Genomic DNA, 23,414 nt, shown 5'->3' on the forward strand with positions numbered 1-23,414 from the left:
TTATTTTATTCTTATAAACGTAAACTCAAATGAAGTAACAAGAGTTTGATCTGGTGCAAGTTAGTTTGCTTTATTTTGGAAATGATCCCAGTTAATGAGTATTTACCTTCAGAGATTTCAGTTCTTCTGCAAACCTGCTGACCCTGATTCCTGGGTACTTCAAACACTTTTAGATGGAATTCAGACTCTGCAGGAACATTTGCTCTTACCCAGATGGTGGACATTATGGAACCAGAACCACTGTACTCTGTGTTTCCTTGCCACTGAAAACAAACGAACGAGCAAATTAAAACTCGGTATTTTTATGATCTTTGGCTTTATTTTGTTGTGTTTTCACTTTGGCTAAAAGACTTCAGTAAAGATAGGGAAATGTAAAGCTACAGAGATTAAATATCGGAACATAGCAATGATCAAATCACACCCATAATCAGGTAACTTTCCTACAATCTCACATAAAGATAATCATTTCCTAAGCTCACAAATATAAGACCCCATTCTTGTGGGTGCTGGATGAAAAAACATGGGTTTATCCTGAGGCCAAGGCTATTTTATTAACTGACCTTGGACTCTGCTGACCTCCAGAGGGAGCCCTATGGTAGCCATATCTGAGGCTGCCGTGAAAGATCTAAAATTAGTTTGAACTGCCAAGGCAATGTTCATGGAGTGTGGCAATATTTCTGATAACCAAAACTCAAATGTTGGCATTCAATGGTAGCAATTTCAGAATGGTGAGCAACTTTGATAAATAAGCAATTTGGTGCTATGCCAGTGTAGCCTCCTGAATCTATTGACAGGAGTAAGTATTCAAGCAAAACAATCTCTAATACAACCATCTGCATCTCTTTTGTTTCTACAAATAGCAATCATGGGAGTCCAGCTAACTGTACTACTTCGGAAATTCTTTGAGCTAATAACATACAGTAACTTAGAGTAACACAACTCTGAACAGCTTCAAAAGCCTGCCTTGATGGTACTTTGTGATATACATGTTACGTGAGTCATTGTGAGATTTTGAAACTCAACATTCTCATCTATAATGTCTTAGGTGGAAGGAAGAGGATTTCAAACAAAAAAAATCTACCACTGGCTGATACAGAGGAGCAAGGGATCTGTTATTTAAAATCAATAGAAAATCTAAAGTCTTAACACTAGTTCACCAGTCTTGAACTGCAATAACCATTTAATAATTCCTGCAGTGCTTTGGGCTCAGCCCAGGGCCTCATAGTTTTGTGTTTGGATTCTATTAAGGGTCTTTTATCTTATGCTCTAGGAATGAGAGTGATGAATGCAATACTACTGCTTTGTATATATATAATACTTGTCATTCAAAACAGTCTTAAGACCCTCAAAGAGTAGGTAAACCTGTCAACTAGGTATCATACATACTTTTGAAACAAGGCAAGTTATTATTAAACAAGTAACTCACTTGTGAACTAATGTACAATGCATGTGTAACATACAATACTTTTTAAACATGGTTCAATTGAACAAAGAAAATTCTTCTATAAACCGAGAACCATTTAGATTATAAAACTGATATCTTATGATTAGAATTCATAGCTTTCTGAGAATTCTAATAATCAAATATCAATTTTTCCAGTATCACTCCAAAAGCATCAGCTGATAAGATCAACTGTTTACCTGTGACATGCCATTCTACTCTACTCTTGTGGGAGTACAAAGACACAGGTTAAGCGGAAAGGATATGGAAGGGAAGGAAGAACCTAGACAAGGAAACTGGTGGCATCGTTTTGGCATCAGAGAGAGCTGATAAGGGAGAAAGCTTGGCTTTCAGAGGATTCTAACTCATTTTTAAACGAACTGCAAGCAAAGATATTATTCACCTGTTTCTTGACCCAGGCAGACTTCACCTTTTGTATTCTGAATTTTTGCTTTTATTTACAAGCAAAAAGCAAAGTATAACATGCCCATTGTGTACTACTAACTTGGTGGTGTGTCTGAAAAGTAACGGCTATGGCTTATTATAGCTGATACTTACTATGGTTGATACATCTGATGTTATTTCACATACAGTACTCCTATAACATACTGCTTTCAGCTACACTGGCTTATTTCCAATAGAAACTGGTGAGTCAAAACAGAGAGGCCTCTGAGAGCAGAAGTGTAACTGAACATGCAGTATAAGAGCCTGCTCTTGACTCAGTCACAGGGTCACTGCCCAGGGCTCACTCAATGATACACAACAGCGGGACATGGAGGAACCAGGCAGCAAGCTTTCCCCGGTACTGTGTCTATACTCTTAGGTCGTGGACTGGAAACTACTATGTTTAGGGAGTGTTTGTTTGGTTTCATCAGTCCTCAGGAAAGATATAATGAATGAAGTAGTGGAGCAAACCAGATCTGTTTAAGCAGGTTATGCTTGTTTACTTTGATAAGAGGACTTTACACTGATGCCATCTAAAAAAAGCCAAACTCTGAGAAACAGAATAGAGTGGCGGTTGCCAGGGGTTATCGAGTATCATTGGTCAAGGAGTACAAACTTCCGGTTATAAGATTAACAAGTTTGAGGATCTAATGTACAGCATGGTGACTATAGCTAATAGTGCTATATCATATACTTGAATATTGCTAGGACAGAGTAAATCTTAAAAGTTCCCACCACAAAAAAGAAATGGTAACTGTGTGACAAGATAGCGATGGTAGCTAATGCTGTGGTGATAATCATTTTGCAATATAAAAAATGCGTCAAATCAACACGTGTACCACCTTAAACTTACACAGTGTTATGTGTCAATTGCATCTCAATAATGCTGGCATTGGGGGGTGGGAGTTATGTAAAAAAAATACATATATAGATTTTTACTATATATATACCCCATACCCCAGACTCTGAAATTGGGGCTCAAAACTCTCTAACTTTACCATATTCCCTCGATAATTATGGTTGTCAGCCAAGTTTGAGACTTGAAGGCCTAGATTTTCAAATACACTCCCAAATTCTACTCAGATTCTCAGTTTTAAATCTATTTTTTCTTCTCAGGCTTTAGCCAAAGATAAAACAGGATACCCCTTCCCTTTCCAGGCCTTCATATCGACAGAGCAAGTGTTGAATACTTTCTTGCATTGCTTACTAAACATTTGTTTCATTTGACAAATGAAGACACAAACTCAGAGATGTTAAGTTCCTAGTTCAAGGTTACACAGTACACTAGTGGGAGTGCTGGGGTTAGAAAGCTGGCTCTATGGTCAGCTGACCATTCCTTTCCTTCTCTTTTTTCCCAGCTTTACATTCATTTGTGAGTAAGAAAAATGGAGGCATCTAGGGGAATTCTTTGAAACACTAGACCCTGCATTAGGTAAATGTAGACGTTAATTTTCAAGCAACATTTCCTCTCAGAGAGAAACCTACAGAATAAAAAAGACTTAAAGAGACATAGTGGGCTTCCCTGGTGGCTCAGTGGTTGAGAATCTGCCTGCTAATGCAGGGGACATGGGTTCGAGCCCTGGTCTGGGAAGATCCCACATGACGCGGGGCAACTAGGCCTGTGAGCCACAACTACTGAGTCTGCGTGTCTGGAGCCTGTGCTCCGCAACAAAAGAGGCCGCGATAGTGAAGAGGCCCGCGCACCGCGATGAAGAGCGGCCCCCGCTTGCCACAACTAGAGAAAGCCCTCACATAGAAACGAAGACCCAACACAGCAAAAATAAATATATACATAAATAAATAAAAGATTACTATTAAAAAAAAAAAGAGAGACATAGCAACCAAATACAATGTGTGGACTTTTGGGTCCCAATTTGAGCAAAATACCACCTGGATATTTAATCACATTAAGGAATCATGCTTAATTTTTAAAAAGGTGACACTCTTATTATGGTTCTATTTTTCAAAGTCCTTGCATTTTAGAAATACATATTGAAATATTTATGAATGCAATTATGTCTGGGATGCTTCAAATGCAGTGGAGGAGAGAGGGGGAAAAGTGGTTGTGATGAAACACACATTAGAAACAAGATTATCCATGAGCTAATAATGACTAAACCCAAGTGATGGGTGCATAGGGCTTATTATGCTATTCTCTCTTCATATATATATATATATATATATATATATATATATTTTTTTTTTTTTTTTCTCATTGTAAAACACTTTTTAAAACATTCATTTCTCTCAAGGCCTGGCTTACAGTTTTGTGGGTTATCTGATTTACCTACATGATAATACGTTTAGTGAGGTCCACAGCTAGGTAGAATATATATATATTTTTAATATAGAGCACAATTATTTTATTTCACTAATGAATCAGAAGACATTTTTGATACTATAATAAGCGTTCCAATGAAAACAAACCCAATAAGTTATACGAATACTTTTTAATGTTGTTAGATTCTGTGATACCAACAAATGTGGGGAACACATAGTGTTGGTGCCCTCTTTCACTCTTACTTAATGCCAAAATAAGCATCTTCTTTTTTCTTTTATATTTAAAATATCTTTTTAATTTTTCAATTTTTTTTATTTTTAACAACTTTATTGGAGTAGAATTGCTTTAGATAGCATATTGATAGCTTTATGTAATTCAGCAAGAAAATACCTCAGCCTCCTACCATGACCATTGTGAAGCAGGAGATAAATACCAGCCATTTAAAGCAGAAACTATGGTTCTCTAGTAACAGGAATCTCTTTCAATGTAGCCAAACACTTCTATAACCTGTTACACTCTGAGGGACCTAAAAAACTGCAATAGGTAAACTATTTATTAAAATAGTAAAAGCAGTTTGACAAAAATCATAAGAATTATGAAACAGCACTTACATTCCATAAGAGTTTTCATAGCTCAGAGTATGCTTGGGGAACCGTTAATTGCCTCAAAGTGAAATGAGGGTGCCCACCAGGATCCGGCTAGGAGGTAAATTTCTAGTTAGGGTGTCGAGCTCAGCACCAGTTTCCAAATGTGCACAGGAAGCTGCAGGTTCCAGATTTTGAAGCTAAACAGCTCTGCCTTCCTCCTTGTCCTTGCCCACCACCTCATCTCTGAATCTACAAGAGCTGTGAATCTTGAAGGGTAGGATCTACCAGCATTCATTACAACTTCAGAGGTAGCAGGTTCCTAAGTTCAATGAAAGGTGTTTGTCTTGAAGCAGTAATGAAATACGTTATTATTTCAAAGAAATATAAACGATTTTCAGTATTTCAATGAAGTATGCTATTTCAGCACAAGAAAACACTGGAAATAGCTTTGTCTTATGACCTAGAAGTAGTAATAGATAATCTAAGGGGAAACAGATATAGATCTCTGGAAAGATAATGTTTTGTGTTTTTTTCTTCCAGAACTCCAAATAATTGCCTTGACAGCAGTCTGCTCTAAAACGGTCCCCTTCTGAAGACTCAAAGGTGTTTACAGAAACTGAAAGTTCCAGCAGTAGATTTCCATGAGCTCATTAGCAGTTCCTTTAGATGTCGGGTTTACACATCAATATCCATGCGGTATAAACTCCTGCTGTGAGCCTTCGTTTTAATTACAAACAAAGTAGCAGAAGTCAGATATGTGATGACTGCAACGTTGGGGCATCTTTTTAGAATGACTGCAACGTTGGGGCATCTTTTTAGAATCCCTGCTTTGGTCACTATTATTCAAAGCAACTCCAACGCCATTTCTTGCCTGCCTCTATATGCTAATCAGCCTAGCCCACTCGGCTCCTCCCCCTTCCAGCCTCCTTTAAGAACCGTTCACTTTCAGCTGTCACGGAGGGTAACTCAGACCAGGCTTAGAAATCACTTGATTTAACTCGGCAGCACTTTTTTTTTTTCCCCCTTTGGGTATGTATTACTCTAGCAGTCGTCTCTAAATACTGGAGCCATTAGACTTCATGTCAGCAGAAGGAGTCATCATTGCAAAACTGTTAGAAATAGTTACTTTACTGGATTTTACACTATAAGGGGGGAAGTTTCAATGTGCTTTGAAATGAAAGAAGAATTAAGTTGTGTTTTTATCCAAATGAATTGGCATCTTTATATGTAGGAGAAGCTACAAGTTGGTAAATACTTATTTCAAGAGTCATGACTAGGAAACACTTGGAAGTTTATTAGAGAAGTAAATGTTTTTCCATGCAAGGACAGCATCTGCCTGTACCTCTGTGGTTCTGGGTATCGTGTGAAGACCATTCTAGGTGACTGGCCAAGGGAAGGAATACCCTACTGATACTGGAGCCACAGCCGTACTGCCAGTACCATGTCTACCATACAAAGAAAGGGCAGCAGCCACCTGTTCAACAGTTTGCGCACCTGTAGACTGAAGATTCCAGAGGACCAGCAACATCAAGGTGAGTCAGTCAGGCTAATGGGTTGTGTGTTCTGTGACCTCCTGTCCATTTGCATTTCCGGAAGGATGGTGGGCTGGGGAATCTCTGCTGTGAAATGCTTTGCAATCTTCCATTTTTAAACTCTGAGAATAGACATAATAGTGATGTATAAGGGTGAGTTAACTTGCATTCACTATTGGTTTTTAAAGGACTATAGAAGACTATCGAGAATGGAGTTGTCATTCTGAAACTTATGTGCTTACACTTCTAGCCACTGTCATTTTCCCAGAGTACTCTGGATTTTGTGTAATTCAAAACACCCGTCTAGCCAAGGCTGAATCTGCTACAGGGGAAATTTGCTGAGAGTGGCTTTAAGTTAGTCTGCAATGTTCTCCCTTGTCCTACCACTAATGGTATCATCTTGGACTTAAAGTTTAAGCCTAAATTTGTCTGGATCTCTGGCTCATTCATTTGTGGGAGAAATAAATATATTCTAGGCTCTTTCTCTTTTATGGTTCTGGAACAGATGGAGACAGACAGGGCAAAGTGTCACATTTCACATGATGGGCACTCATTCAGACTGAACTATCTACCTTGCAGCCATTTTCACCATCAGTCTTAAAATTTCAAATCCACTACTCAGCCAGCTGCATCAATTAGCGGCAGATGGTTGACATGAATAGACAGGACGATCCCTCCAATCTATTCTGTCAGGGACACCAAGGACACTTATAGAGAAGGCTGGGTGTCAGGGATGACATCACCCCCAAGAGGTTAAGGATTCACCCCAAACATTTCTAACTTCTCCTCAATACCCTCAATAGACAGATGGATCTGTCTATGTATGGATCTAGACTACAAGCTCTTTATTTTTCCATAGACACCGTTTTAGATTTCAGTGGTATGAGGAGTGTTGGCTGAAGGGCTGAAACCTCCCATTTCCAAGGTGGCATCTGTGTGCTAACATTTGTGTGAATGTGTCAGGCCACCTCCCTGCTTCAGTTCCTGGACTTCATGCTGTACAAGGCTTAGCAGAGTGTGGGTATAAAATACTTCCTATTAAGTGAAAACAGCAAAAACTACTAAGACCCTTCTGTACCATCAGGGCTCATATAAATTATTTTGAACTAACTGCCTTAGAATGTAAAGTCCTAGAATGTGCCAGGGTTTAATCACAGCACTGTCAAATGTACTTGCTTCTCTATTAATAGACAATCTAATTCATCATAGGGTTTTTGTTTGCTGTTCATTTTGTTTGAAATGTTTAAAGCTACCTTCCCTCTCCCACAATTGTTGATGTAATATTTATTATAGTAACCTTGCTAGGGGGAGCATAAAGGAGATGGTAAAAATCACCTGTAAAAATCACCACCCAAAGATAGTTGCTATTAACATCTTAATGTATAGCCTTCTAGCCTTTTCTTATATGCACATGTACAAATTATTCTTTTGCTTGATTTTTTAAAGTAAATATAGACTTATTTTGTACATAGAGTTTGCAAACTGCTTTTTAACTCAACAATAGATTATGAACAAATTCCCTTGTCATTATATATTCTTCTACAACCTTATTTTTAACAGTTGTATACTATTCCTTCATATGGATGTAGCAAAATTCTTTTAGGCAATTTACTGTGGCTGGACATTTCATTGATTTCTAATTTTTCACTATTACAAGCAACACTGTGTTTAACGTACACTAAAGGATAAATCATTGCCGAGATAAGATTATTTTCTTGCAATACATTCTTAGAGGTGGAATTGTGGAGTCAAAGGATACGCATGTTTTTAAAGATTTTTCAGGGTGGGGGAGGCAGATGGTCCTCTAATCAGCAGTGTAGAGATATAGAGTCTCAGTAATACTGGGTATTATTAAAATTGTTTTTTTCTAATTTTATAAGTGGAAAATAGTATACCACTGTTGCTTTAATTTAAGGCAGGCCGTGTTGATGGTCTCTGCCTTACTGGCCATATCCAGAACAGCCTGGAAATATCATTGTGATGACATACTTCCCAAAATATCAACAAGATTAGAAGTCTGGTCTCCTCTTGCAGACCAAAGCTTTTGCCTAGAATGTTTTGAAAGCAACCATATTCTTCCACAACTGAGTCTCAAAATATCTGCCCACATAAACCACAGTCCATAAAGTTGTGAAGCATGCTAATGCAATCCAGACTGGCCACTGACTGCTACGAGAGATGTCATCTAGAGATGTGAGTTGACAAGTGACACTGGGCAGTGTTTGCATTCCAGTTACTGTCCCAGAGTTTAAAAGTATTCATTCAGTGCAATGGTTCTGAGTTTTCCACCAAGCTATATTTGTACCTTGTTATTATGCAAAGTTCAGCAAAGGTCCAAGGAAGCAAAGCCATTTGTTTCAGAGTGAGGGCTGGCTGTGGATTTATTCACTGAGATACTCTGAGTTTGTGGCTTTGGCCTACCACCAGCCAGACTAAGAGTCCAGCATACAGGTCAGGATTAATTGACATTTAACTCTTCTGAGGCATAACCAGGTTCAACACATGCGTACTTTCCAGTCCTCCATGCTAGATGCTAAAGTGCTTTATGTTAAGTCTGAGGTATTTAACTCTTTCCACCTAGTCACTCACAAAATGTGCTTTTTGGGTGACCACATAGATAAAAGTCACTTATTCTTCAGCAATTAGCTGTACAATGACTATGCAAAACACTGTGCCAGATGCTGGGTATGTACGCTGAACTAAGCCAGCCAAGCCACATGCTTTCCTGTCCACATAGACTTTACACTCTATGGCAACAGGTGCTATACTAGTCCAGAACAGAAGTCCAGAAGGCTAATCTTTCTACTGTTGCTTCTTTTGTGGTATTTCAAATCCATCTGTCTATAACCTTGATCTGAGACCACATTTGTACACATTAATTTATATGTCTATGAATACTCAGCACAAATTTCAGTACACATTACATGTACTGGGCAGATTTAATGATCCTTACATTTTACAGTGCTTTGAAGTTCACAAAGTAGTTTCACAGACATTATCTTATTTACTTATACAGATGTGTATACACATATACATGTGTATACATGTATGTGTCTACATACATGTAGGTATGTATGCCTGTGTGTACACATGTATGTATACATCCTATTGTTCTCTTTCTCTGCAGAAACTTGATTAATACACTACTTCACCTGGTTGTTATGAGAATTAAATAAGATAATGTATGTGAGACTACTTTGTTAACCTCAAAGCATGTACATACATACATACTCTATATGTATATACGTGTGTGTGTATATTGAAATATACAGATACATATAGATAAAGAGAGAGGGAGAGAGGTTATTTTAAGGGACTGAACACATGATTATGGAAGCTAGCAAGTCCAAAGTCTGTTGTGTGGGGCAGCAGGTTGGAGACCCACGTGAAGATCCTACCGATGTGACAGCTGAAGTCCAAAGGTTGTCTGCTGGCAGAATTCCGTCTTCCTCGGGAGAGGTCAATCTTTTGTTCTAGTCAGGCTTTCAACTGACTGGATGAGGCCCACCAACATTATGGAGGGCAATCTACTTTACTCAAAGTTCACCAATTTAATGTAAATCTCATTCAAAACACTCTCATAGAAACATCCAGAATAATGTGTGACCAAGTATCTGGCACTGTGGTGCAGCCTAGTTGACACATAAAATTAACTATTACAGGTAAGCATCATTAGCCTCATTTTTAAAGATGTGGACACTAGGAATCTTCAAGGTCAAGTGATTTTTCCAAGGTTACATAGTTATTAAAATCTACATTCAAGGCATTTTCTGTTATATACAGCTGTCTCATAAAATCCACGATTCTTAGTGTTACCATGATTAATTTTCTTCATTGGTCCATATTAGAAAACCTCTGCAGACCCAAGATGCATTGGGATTCCTCCTGATTTTCTTTGTGTGTTCTGACACCAATTTTTTGACACCAACTGGGTGTCCTACAATTCAATTCAATTCTAACACTACTTAGAGTTAGCAAGGACCCCAAAAGTTAAGGGCTCAGTCTCACAAGACTGCCCCCCTTCAAATGCCAGTTACAACTTTCAGATGTCTCCAAGATACCTACATTTCTGCCTGGATAACTACAAATTCAAGGCTTCTCACAACCCTCTCAGGTTTTAAAATTTGCTAGAACATTCACAGAACTCAAGAAAGCTCACAACTGCCATTTTATTATAAAGGATACAAATGAACAACCAGACGAAGGGATACATAGGGCAAGGTCTAGGCAAGTCCCGAGCACAGGAGCTTCTGTCCCCATGGAGTCTGGGTGCACCACTCTCCCAGTACATCAATGAGCTCACCGACCAGGAAGCTCCACTGAGCTTGGTGTCTGGAGTTTTTATATGGGATTTCATACTATGTGGGCATGATTGATTAAATTGTTGACCATTATTAAACTCAATCTCCAGAAGACCTACACGCACTTCTGTTTTTCTTTCACCAAAAGGGAGCTTCAAAGAGATAGTTTTGTTCTATTTGCAAAGCATTTAAAGTCACAGGTTGGTAGAAACAAATATAGATCATTTAAAAATTATTAGAAAGGGGAGAACTCATATTCTATTCACTTATCGTGTTCAACCTCACACTCAGGACAGGAATCCTTTCCATAATAAGCCTTCCTAATGGATGGCACATATGTGAGGATTTGGAAAATTAATGTAATTATTTAAACTTCACTTTCCCACCTTATACTTGTTAGGATGGTTACTATTAAAAAAAAGAAAACAGAAAATAACAAGTGTTGATAAGAGAGCGGAGAAATTAGAACCCTTGTGTTTTGTTGGTGGGAAAGTAAAATCATGCATCTGCTGTGGAAAATAGTATGGTAGTTCCTTACTATTTAAAATTTTAAAATAGTATTATTCTATGAACCAGATATTCTACTTCTGGGTATATACCTCCAAAGAAGAGAAAGCAGGGACTCAAACAGATACTTGCACACACAAGAGCCAAAAAGGGTGGGCAACCTATGTGTTCATCAACAAATGAATGGATAAACAGAATACATAACTGGATTATTATTCAGCTTTAAAAAGGAAGGAAATTCTGATACAGGCTACAACGTGGATGATTCTTAAGGATATTATGTTAAGTGAAATAAGCCAGTCACAAAAGACAAATACTGCATGATTCCACTAATATGAGATGTAGAACTGTTAAATTCATAGAGACAGAAAGTAGAATGGGAATTTCCAGAGGCTTGGGCAGGGGCAGGAAGAAGGGTGAGTGGGTAGTCATTGTTTAATGGTATACAGTTTCAGTTTTACAAGGTGAAAGAGTTCTGGAGATTGATTGAACAACAATGTGAGCAAAGTGAACACTACTGTGCTGTACACTTAAACATGGTTAACATGGTACATTTTATGGTATGTGTATTTTACCACAATTTTTTTTACAGCTATGGCTGTCAAAGCCATCCCTAATTACATTTCTGGAGTTAGACTTAAAACAACAAAAATGAAAGTAAAAATAAACAAAAAAACTCTTTCATTTTCCTACTTCTAAAACCAAAGCTAGGAGGAAATATTCTACTCATCCCTGATTCCCAAAAGCTATTTCTTTGAAAACATTAATAAAATTAATAAAATCCTAACTAGATTTATCAATAAAAAAGAGACAAAACAGGGACTTCCCTGGTGGTCCAGTGGTTAAGATGCTGTGCTTCCACTGCTCCACTGCAGGGGGCATGGGTTTGATCCCTGGTCGAGGAACTAAGATCCTGCATGCTGCACAGTGCAGCCAAAAAAAAGAGAGAGAGAGAGAGAGAGAGAGAGAGAGAGAGAGAGAGAGAGAGAGAGACAAAACACATAATCCATTATCAGGAGTGATATAGAGTGCCATTATAGATCCTTCAAATATTAGAAGGATAACAAGGGAATATTATAAACAACACTGTGCCAGAAAGTGCAGAAAAAAACAAACAAAATTCCACATTCAGTCATGAAAAATTTTAAAAGGATTAGCGATGGAAAGGAAATTACTCAACCTGATAAAGAACTTTACAAAACACAGCGTCTAACATCGTACTTTCAGTATCAATTGAAAGGCTGAACACTTTCCTGCTAAGATCAGAAGATAACAAAGATGTTCGCTGTAATTCCTTCTACTCAGCATCATACTGGAGGTCCTAGCCAGTGTACTAAGTTAAGAAAAAGAAAACAAAAGGCTTATGTATTGGAAAGAAAGAGATAAAACTGTTTTTATTCACAGACAAGTGATAGTCTATGTAGAAAAATCCTTAGGAATCTACGTCCACTGCCCCAAACACTAGAACTAATAATAATAAATAATGAAATATGTGCAAGACCTGTACACTTAAAACAGACATTGCAGAGAGAAGCTAAAGAAGATGGAACTAAATACATGAATTGGAAGCCTCAATATTATTAAGGTATCAATCCTCCTCAATTGATCTAGAGAGTCAAGGCCATCCCAATCAAAATTCTAGCAGACTTTTTTTTTTGGACAAGATGATTTAAAATGTATAAGGAAATGCAAAGGATCTAGAATAGTTCATCAATCTTGAGAAAGAAATACACAGTTGACAACTTATACTTTGGATTTTAAGCTATAATAATCAAGGTGGTATAATAATGGTGTAAGGATAGAAAATCAACCATTGCAACAGAAGAGGGAGCCAGGAAATTGAACTATTATTCATATGTGGTCAATTGATTTTTGACAAAGATACCAAGATAATTTGAAAGAGAAAAAGATAGTCTTTTCTGTAATAATCCTGGAACAAATAGATAAACATATTACTAAAAATGAACCTTAATAACTACCTCATACAAAAATTAACTTGAGATGAAATATACTAAAATGCAAAAGCAAATCTATAAAGCTTCTAAAAGAAAACAGAAAACTATCTTCACAAAGTTGGAATAGGCAGGTTTTAGACAGACAGAAAAAGTGCTAACCATAAAAATTAGACAAATCAGACCATCAACACTAAATGTATCTGCTCTTTAAAGGATAACATTAGGAAAAGAAAAGAGAAGACTGGGAGAAAATATTTGTAAAAAATGTACCTGAAAAAGGACTTGTAATCAGAATATATAAAGAACTCAATGTAAAGAATTTGATTAAAAAACGGAAAAATGATCTTGCAGGCACTTCAGAAAGAATATACAAATGGCCAGTAAGCACATCAAAAGCTGCTCAACATAACGAGTCATCAGGAACATGCAACTAAAATCACTGTGAGGTATTGTTTCACATTCGCTAGAAGGGCTAAAATTAAAAACACTGTTGACACTATGTGTTGGGGAGAATGTGGAGAAACAAGACTCCTAATCATTGCCGTGAAGTGGTATAACAACTTTGGAAAACAGTTTGTCAGTTTCTTATATACTTAAATCTACACCTACCCTATGATCTAGCAATTATATTCTTAGGCATTGTCCCCAAGAGAAATGAAAATAATGCGTCCACAGAAAGCTTGAGCAAGAATGTTCATAGCAGATTTTATTCCTGTGAGCTTCAACATGAGAACAACCCAAGTGTATATAAGCAAGGTAAATGGATAAGCAAATTGTGGTATATTCATACACTGGATACCTACACAGTAGTAGCAAGAAATGAATTACTGATACATGTACCACAGAGATGAATCTCAAATGTGTATAACAGCCTGGGGGTAAAAACAGGAGGCTGACCCTGTGGGATGAAGGACCAAGATCTTGGCACACATGTTAGCGCATACACCAGAATGCTGCCACACGTGCTGGGAACCTCGGGCAACAGGATACCTTTTTTTTTTTTTTTTTTTTTTTGCGGTACGCGGGCCCCTCACTGTTGTGGTCTTTCCCGTTGCGGAGCACAGGCTCCGGACGCGCAGGCTCAGCGGCCATGGCTCACGAGCCCAGCCGCTCCGCGGCATGTGGGATCTTCCTGGACCGGGGCACGAACCCGCGTCCCCTGCATCGGCAGGCAGACTCTCAACCACTGTGCCACCAGAGAAGCCCAACAGGATACCTTTTAACACTTATTGATATGCCATGTTATGGAAGGCCATCTTCTGAGGATGCTCTAGACACCTTAGATGGTGAGTTCCACTAGGGGACCTATAGGACCCCTTTCAAAACTAAGATTCTATGATTTGTCCATAATTATTTCATTCATGTTGATGTTGTCTCCTTAACTGTGTTGTACAAGTTCTTTGAGAGCAGTAAACTGAAGTTATACCCTGGACTACACCACAGTGCTAATATGTCACTTATAAACAAATCACATTTACGGAGTGCTTGTCATAGGCCAGACACTGTTTTAAGCGCTTGTCATGTGTTTGCTCGTTTCTCTGCAAAAGCCTCATGAGATAGGTAATGGCCAAGACCTCACAGCAGGGGTGTAGAGGCAAGATCCTAACCCAAGAACCCTGACTCCAGAGCCTTTGCTTTAATCCATGCTCACTGCCTCTTATCGGGCACAAAAATAGATGCTGAGCTAAGCACTTATGAAGGGCCTGAGTGATGGCTGGCCCTTGAACTCAATTTGTGGTTCAGTTGTTCAAAATGTGTTGTTTTTGAAGTCACCGGTTAATTTCTATATAAATTACTAACCACATCCAACTGTCTCAGAAGTGGGTATTTGTCCCTAAGAGAAAGAGGTGAGAAAATGCAGCTGTATCAATGCAAATTCATCAGCCCAGAGAAAGTGACCTGCTTGCTGGGCTAGCAGTTTTCTTTTAAACAACAGCACAGTCCGTATCTCTCACAGTGCATGAAGTGTGAAAGAGAGCAATGCACTGTTTTTGGAACTGGACTGCTATGGCCTTGGAGAAATCCTTCGTACTTCTGACAAAATAAACAAGCAGTGTCCAAAACTCCAAATTAAAAAGGGCTAAATAATAGTCATTGCTATAATTCACTTTTTATTTAAATTGAGGATTCTATTTAAAAAGTGCTGGCTCAACCATTATATTAAATCATTAACTTGACTTGAAATCTTAAACAACATTTCGGCAAGGTAAGTTTCACACCTGCGTTGCTTTTTAATGAAGCCTGTTGGCAAATCTAGTACAATATCCAAAAGTCAGGATTTAATATGCAATCAATACCTGTATTCAGTAGGAAGCTGCATTCCTTCTACCCAAATGTCAGACAGCTCACCCCCTGTGGATGGCAATAAACAAGCAAGGCAGAAGTCATAGGTATAAGATCTGGACTGCTAACAAGTGATGATGGTCTGAAGATATATTTTGAAACTAACTAAAGTAACATCAAAAGAGCATAAAACATACATGTGTGAGCTGAGCCAGAAAGAGGACAGGGGTTAAATTGGAACTGAGGAGATGGGACCTGATCTCACAGGAGAGAGAAGGAAGAAATTTTTTAAATGGCCTATATCACCACAAAATGGGTTCAGGTCCTAAAAGAATGTAATGCTGACAGGACATAAATTCTTTTCCCTTAGCAGATCCAGAGAAACTACCAGACCTCCAGAAACTACAACTTAGTAACTTGATCATGCCTCTAGAGTAGCGATGCACCTAAGTGAAAAAACCATACTTCAGATCTATATAATGACTGGCTTAAGTAACTGGCACCAAATCCTTTCTCCTCCTGATGAAAGGAGGTAATTTGTAACATAGAGGGATGCTGCCATCTAGAGAGAGACTGTAAAGTAAGGAGAAAGTTTTTGAATGTTGGAAATGGACTATTTTGGTCTAAGGTTGGCTGTGTTAAACTTTAGTTATCTGCAGAGAAGTGAAATTGCAGATAAAGATTTGTGTGCCTGTGTGTTTTTATAAGCTGAGCATGGGTAAGACATATACCGGTGCTACAGATGATGAGGTTCTGTTTGTTCAACAAGCCCAACTTTGTCATAAGGAGCTTCATTTTCAAGCTTCGGTGTTATTTGCCATTTTTCTTTTTGAAAATTGAGTAAGCTAAAATTAATTAGTAGAAGTGATTGTTTTGTTAGTGGGATGAAGCAAAGTAGGTTTAGAGGGATTTGTAGAGAACAACTAGCTACAAATTTAGAGATAAGAAAAAACCAAAAAGATAGAGAAAACAAATCTTCAAAAAAAACCCCACCATAGGGACCACCCTGGTGGTCCAGTGGGTAAGACTTCACGCTCCCAACGCAGGGGGCCTGGGTTTGATCCCTGGTTGGGGAACTAGATCCTGCACGCATGCCGCAACTAAGAGTCTGCATGCCAGAACTAAGAAGTCCCCATGCTGCAACTAAAGATCCCACATGCTGCAACTAAGACCTGGTGCAGTCAAAAATAAATAAATAAATATTAAAAAAAATCCCCACCATAATAGATGTGCCAAACTTCTTTCTATCTTTGTGAACGTTTGTCACATTTTAAGGCTTAAACTCAAGATATTGTTCATTATCTTGCTCATAGCATGCAATTAACACTTACCAAATAAATCAATATTTTTCTTCCCCAAAATTTCCTCCGAGTGATTGAATGTTGGGGCTTCAAAGATCACGTAGTACAACTGAATTTACATATTAGAAAACTGAAACCAGAGAAGCTAAGTCATCTACTCAAAGTTAGTAGTTAGTGCAGAAAGCTGGGACTATGTGTCCATCTACATCTATCTAAGAATTTTATGATATGAGGACCATCATTATTAAAAGTATATAACATAGTTAAAAAATTAAGATGAGATAAACTTGAGTTTTACCTCATTAAAAAAATACCCATAAGAAGAGTACTTGGTATGTAATATTAATACATATTAAGCATGTAGAGAAAATGATAAGTATGTCAGGGAGGGAGGAAGGAGTAACGGGAGGAGTAGAGGGAGGGAAACGTGTAGGGAGACAAGGAAGGTGGGTGTTAGAGAGAAATATGGAGCCAAAGGGAAGCAAAGAAAGGAGGAGGAGACAAATGAGGGAAAGCTGATTTTAAAAAAAGATCCAAAATGTGGTATACACGTACAATGGACTATTACTCAGCCTTTACAAGGAATACAATTCTAACATATGCAACAACACAGATGGACCTTGAAGACATTATGCTAAGTGAAATAAGTCAGGCCCCAAAAGACAAATATTGTCTGACCCCACTTACGTTAGGTACCTAGTCAGAGTCATAGAATCGGAAAGTAGAACAGTGGTTACCAAGGGCTGGGGGGAGAGTGGAATGGGGAGTTCGTGTTTAGTAGGTATAGCATATCGGTTTGGAATGATGAAAAATTTCTCGAGATGGATGGTGTTGATAGTTATGTATTGTGAAAATACCTAATAACACTGAACTGTATTTAAAATGGTTAAAATGGTAAAATTTATGTTATTTTCACACAATAAAAAATGCTTTAGAAAAAGATATCACATAATTACAATATCTCCTCTGATCCTTTCATCTTGACTTGTCATAATAGTTCAATGATCATAAAAGCTTGAAGGAAAGAAAATGAATAAATATAAAGGATTGTTCTCAGGTTTTGGGGGTTCTTTTGAGACTTTTTCAAGTCATATACATTTGAAAACTGATCAGTTTTTATCCTGTAATCTTCTTTAGCATGGTGAACAAATGTTTCTGGTAAGGTTTACAAGTTGCTACCTGGCCTTTACTTCTCTCAAACTAGTTCTAATGCAGAGCAGTGAGACGTGTGTGCAGAACCATCTGCAGCAGGCGGCACAGTACCCGCGCCCCCGCCCCCCCCCCACCCCGCTCCATTTCTGTGCCCCGAGGGCAAGCAGGGCATTTCAGTCCTCACACACGTAAGGTGAGAGTGAATGTTGACCTCCGGGGGCTTCCGCGAGTTCCCGAGAGGAGAACGGGGTCCAGGCCTTCCGGGCTTGTGAGGGCCTTGGGTGGCAGCCCTGCTCCTTTCTTCCTGCCTAGGCCTCCGAGGTCTTGTTCTCAGTGGAATAACATGCATTTACTCCTGTGAAATGGGAAAACAAGGAGCCTTTTCTCCTGCCTGCTCAAAGGCTCAGGCCAAAGAGGAGTGAGTTTAAGGAAGAGAGTTTGGGAATTGCAAGAAGTTGCAATCAAGCTTCTCTATCCGGCCTTGGAATCCATGAGGGAATTTAAAAATAGTGCCCTTCTTTACTGACGAGGAAGAGCTTAAATGTATCTGGATTCAATATATGAAGCAGCATTTCAGCCATATCTAATAGTCTTTGTGAAGAGTGATTTAATTATTACTAATATGATATTTTGTGTCAAAATCACCTTTTTAATTTTAGCAGTGCAGAAAACGCTAGGGAATTACTTAAAATTAACAGATACCATTTTAAACCTGTACAATACTTATCTTCAACATGCCATGAAGCCTAGACTATATTTCCATCCCCTCCTCCCTCAGCAAAATGGAGAGACCCACTTCTAACATATGGAAGCATTTTCACACTGCAAGTTATTCTGAGGGGAGAATATGTGATTTATAAATGCTGTCAAATGAAATATGTATTTCCAAATGGTACCGAGTGGACCAGGCACATCACAAGACACGTTCTGCATCTTTACTACCCCATGGGCATAAACGAAGGAATGGTGTCAAGAAAGAGCAAACAGCTCTTTCTGGCATTATTAATGCAGAGGGCCCACACTTGCTGCTGACAAACATATTCAAGTAATTAAAGATTACAGGTAACCTTATCACAAAAGCATACAATAGTTTATATTCCATAAACTATAAAGGTCTATAATACTTATAGGTAAAATAACACCTTCAAATTTTGGAGAAATGGGTATGCTTTGTCAAAAGTAATACATTCTTCTGAGTCATTTTTGCCAGTGGCTGAAAATAAATATTGACATAGAGGTTTTAAACTGCTAGGCTCACCACGCCATTTGCCTGCCAACATTCTCAAACAAACCTTTTGAAAGTCAAAATACGAACAGAAAATGGTAAGAATAAGTGAAGCATCTTGCATGTTTACGGATGGCAAAACAAAAGTGCAGGAACACTCACACAGTCTGGGATGACATCTCAACTAGGCTCGTACAGACCACAAAGGCAGAAGGGCTATCACAGCTCAGGTACATCACAGCTTCATAAGAAAAGAAGCTGTAAAACAGGCATTTAACTAAGCCAAGAGGGAGCCTTTCTTAGAGGAAAACACATGAGATTCGGAGTCAGCTCTCATGTGTTTTAGTCCCAGATCTCTAAGTACGAGCTGCGTGACCTTGCACACATCTTGTAATTCTGGAGGCTTCGTTGTCTCATGATCCAAGGGTTTAATAACTTACCTCTTGAGGATCGTATCATGTAGTAAGAGCCGCGGTTTACCGAGCATTTCTCATATGCCAGGTACTGTGCTTAGCATTTTATCTACGTTACCTCGCTAAATCCTTACAACTTTGTGAAGTATGTCTTACTATTCCCATTTTACAGATGAGTAAACGTGGCCTCAGAGGGATCAAGTGATCTGCCCTAGCTCACAAAGTTAGTGAATTGAAGAGACGGAATTTGAATCCAGTCTCGTTTTTGCCAAAGTTTAGGTTTATAAAACCCTGCATTCTGGCTCGTGGTAGTCATTTACTTAGTCACCAAAGATTAATATACTTAGACACGTTTTATAATAGATGAAGTATGATACAAATATACATTTTCACATTACACATGTGCATAAAAGAAGCATCATGGGAGATCAGCGAGGTCTAACTTTTAGGTCATATGAAGTTAAACATTTCAAAAGGCAAAAGGTTAAAGAGTAGTCATGACATGCATAAGCATGTCATATGGTACTGTTTTAAGAAGAAAGAAAAAGAAATAATTCAAAGAGTCATGTTTTGACACTGAAAACAATAGTAAAATTTAATGGAGTATGCTGTGTTGGCTGTTGAAAAAGGTCTCTTGGAAAACAAGAAGGTCTTCATGAAACCGTTCAACTCACTGAACATCCCCAAATGTAAAGCACACTGCACATGACGACCATGTCCTTTGGGATACATTACAGAACACTCTCAAAAATATAAAGCCAGTTTCTTCCTTCATCACTGTATTTTGATCTGCAGAGTGATTTTGCCAGATGTTCTGTATCAAATGACTTAATGAAAGTTTTCTGTTCTTTAAAATCTGTGAAGTTCCCTATTTATAATGACATCAGTGAAGTACATGACTTTAAGAAATGAGAGAAGAATTTTTCTTCAATTGAACTGCCACAAATCTCCAGATTCTAAAATGCAAACGAAATCAAGTCGCTGGCCATAGCCCACCACCACATATGACCGGATTATAAACTAAGCAGCATGGTTTGGTGTTGAGGTTGGGGTGAGAATGCATTAAACACAGAGTTTTCAGGGGCTTGGTCCAACCTCCAGAAGGGTAGCAAGGTCTGTGTGTGACACAACCTCTAGTTCTAGCTCACATCAGACACTTTAATTATTTTTATGTCTTGGTTTTTTGAAATTGATCTGTGTCTAGATGGAGACCAATATACAAACCAGTTGAGAAAAGAGTCTAAAGTCTTTGGAACTTACAATGAATGGATCTCTTGAAGACTAGCAGCATAAGAAGCAGATGAGTTCAGAAAATCGGATGGATTAGACAAAGTTCCCAGTGGTAACGGCTGTATTCAGTGGGTTGCGAGATACTTTTCTCATCTTCTTCTCCAATGTCCCATTCTGAAAATGAGTAATTTCTTTATCAGCATGGTATTTATGAGAAAAGGGATAGCTTCCTTTGTTTTATTCTAATATTGATTCTTTTTTTTCTCAAGTATGTGCTCACATTGAATCAAAACCAAGAAATTCTAGATTTCTTAGAGCAGGCAGTTTATAATTCCATTTCCAACAAAAATTTACAGCAGTTCAAAAAATGCAGAACTGGGTTGAAAAGTGTTTTCTCCTTTTACTTCCTATAATGTATGTATTACAACACACTTGTGTTCATAGTACACAATTGGTTATAACTTCAGCAGGGACCACAAGGCTGGAATTGTTCCAGCAGGGTCCATTTATCTTGTGTCTCAAGTTGAGCTGGTGCTTTGTGAGTTCAGCCTGGCAATTTCCTATGTAAATAGGAAATTGTATGTGAATGTAAATGGGAAGTTTCCCTCTGGGGTCCTGGTTATTTTACCTTCAAGTCAGTCAGTACAAAACATCTGATAAAGTAAAATCAAGAGTGTCCCATTATAGTTAGTAACGACTCTGTGGCCCTACCACCTCCTTCTGTAAAGACATAGTTCTTAATATTTTGGTGGGTAATTTGTTGTTTAGTTCATTCCTTTTGCATTTTTACAGAATTCCTCCATAGATGGCTAGAAATGAGTACAGAATGTCTTATGCCTATAGTTCCTTCATGAATTGGCACAGATTCACTTCTGGGGCAACAATTTGTCATTTCTTAAAACTATCTTAAAATATTTTAACATAGATTTGAGGGCTTTTTTTAAAAAAAATCAAATTGTGATTCAGACCCTCTACATCCCCTCTTCCTGGGTCTCCTGCTATGATTGATCTTTTTTTCTACAGAAGATGTCATTTTTTATAGTTGAGACTTTAGATGTTTTAAATTCCTGTTGAAAAATCTTTGAACTATGACAAATGCTTTTGATGTAGTTTATGCTTTCAGGCTAAATTTTCGCTTTGCAGAAATAAACATTTTAACTGACATTTAATAATCCCAAGCAAAGATATTTTCTAAAAAAATTTCCATTACTCAGATTTCAGACATACTATTAAAACAGAAGACTCCTTGCATCGGAGAGGAAATCACTGTTTTAAGCAGAATATCTGAATGACTGATTTCAATATCAGTATCGATATTTCAATGTCCTAACTACAGGCATTTCTTTTTAGGTCTTCAGAGTAGCCCTGGACTTCACCTTACATTGAATCACAATAATCATAGTGTGTGGTTTGAGTTGTAATTCTTTTCTCATTAACTGTCAGGTTACTCAGAACGTCTGGAGATTTAGTCATTAACTCCAAGGGTCTCCACTGCCATCTTCCTAGATTTGGTCTCAGTGGGCAGACACCTGGAGGTGCTCTAGAGGACCGGTCCTCAAACACGTATACAGACCACCTGGGGATCTTGTAAAATGCAGATTCTGCTGCAGTAGGTCTGGGGTGAGGCCTGAGAGTCTGCATTTCTAACAAGTCCCTGGTCAATGCTGCTAGTCTGTCTGAACCACACTTTGAGGGGCAAGGATCTCTAAAACTATCAATGGGCCATGGGCCTGAATTCAGAAACTTCCTGATATTAAATAAGAAAAAGAAAGATAGGAGTAAAACAAGGAAAAGTGAGAAGAGAACCAGGGATAAGAATAAGGTAATGAGTGAAAGGAAAAAGAAAGACCTTTGAGGAACAATTAAGAAGTTTCCCCAGAGCTAACAGGGTAGCTAGGTGATGGCAATAACATAGGACTGGAGGAGAGGAGGGAGGGAAGCTAACTTTTATTGAGTGTCTTCTGTGCAACCTGTGCTCTGACATATTGCCATGTGTTTAGGCATGTATATGTAAATGGATATACATGGATATATATATCTGTGTATATATGGAGGATGGATCGATAGAGAGAAAGATATTCTGCCTTGTTCCAAAAAGGTTTGAAGAAGCTGTACCAGGTGCTCTTACACGCACACATTTCTTCTATCCTCATAACAACCCTTTTAAAATATATATCGAGAGAGACGAGAAAGCTAAGCCTTGCAGTAATTTTTTTTAAAGCACAGCTCTAGGATTATCTAACTTCAGAGCTCCAAAATCCATGCTTTGACCAGTCAGAGAGCCAGACACGAGTGAAAGAGGTGAAGAGGACAGTTTTGGAACGTGAGAAGAAATGAGGAAAGAGGACGTGGCAGAGACACATGGAAAAATCCAGGAAGAAAGAGAGAGGAAAATGCAGGGCATGCCAGGGCTGCAGTCCAAGTGGATAATTCTAGTCCTAGTAGCAATTAGAGGCGACCCATTTGGCAGTGTCCGCTCCTCTGCAGGAGGGTTGTTGCCACCATCTTTCCTGCCAAGAGTGTTTCCACAACCTTTGTGGCCCTGGTTGGAGTAGCCTGGTTCTATCCAGTGTGGAGAACTCAGTTTTCACCTTAATCACCCTAAACTACCAAGCAGGATGAAGCAGTCTGCCAGACTCTCGGTGGGAGAAGCCATGTAGCAGAAATGTGGGACCCCTAGGGCTTCCTGCCCCCATGCCCACTGGGACTCCATTCTCAGTCTCTTCCTCCTCTTCCGGATCTGCTTTTGGCTCAGTAGACAC

The 23,414-nt window shown here is 38.5% G+C and overlaps 1 protein-coding gene across 5 annotated transcripts in view; it reads left to right on the plus strand.

Moving 5' to 3' along the window:
* The first annotated feature begins 5,938 nt into the window (after positions 1-5,938).
* Positions 5,939-23,414, plus strand: part of RANBP3L (RAN binding protein 3 like) — a 47,325-nt gene continuing 29,849 nt past the window's right edge. For all 5 annotated transcript variants that reach the window (XM_082835134.1, XM_082835135.1, XM_082835137.1 and 2 more), the window contains exon 1: positions 5,939-6,285. In XM_082835134.1, the coding sequence (XP_082691260.1) occupies positions 6,195-6,285 (91 nt within the window). In that variant the 5' untranslated portion in view covers positions 5,939-6,194. The remainder of the gene's footprint in view (positions 6,286-23,414) is intronic.

The sequence above is a fragment of the Leucopleurus acutus genome, assembly GCF_964270905.1.
Source record: "Leucopleurus acutus genome assembly, chromosome: 3".
NCBI classification, from domain to species: Eukaryota; Metazoa; Chordata; class Mammalia; order Artiodactyla; family Delphinidae; genus Leucopleurus; species Leucopleurus acutus.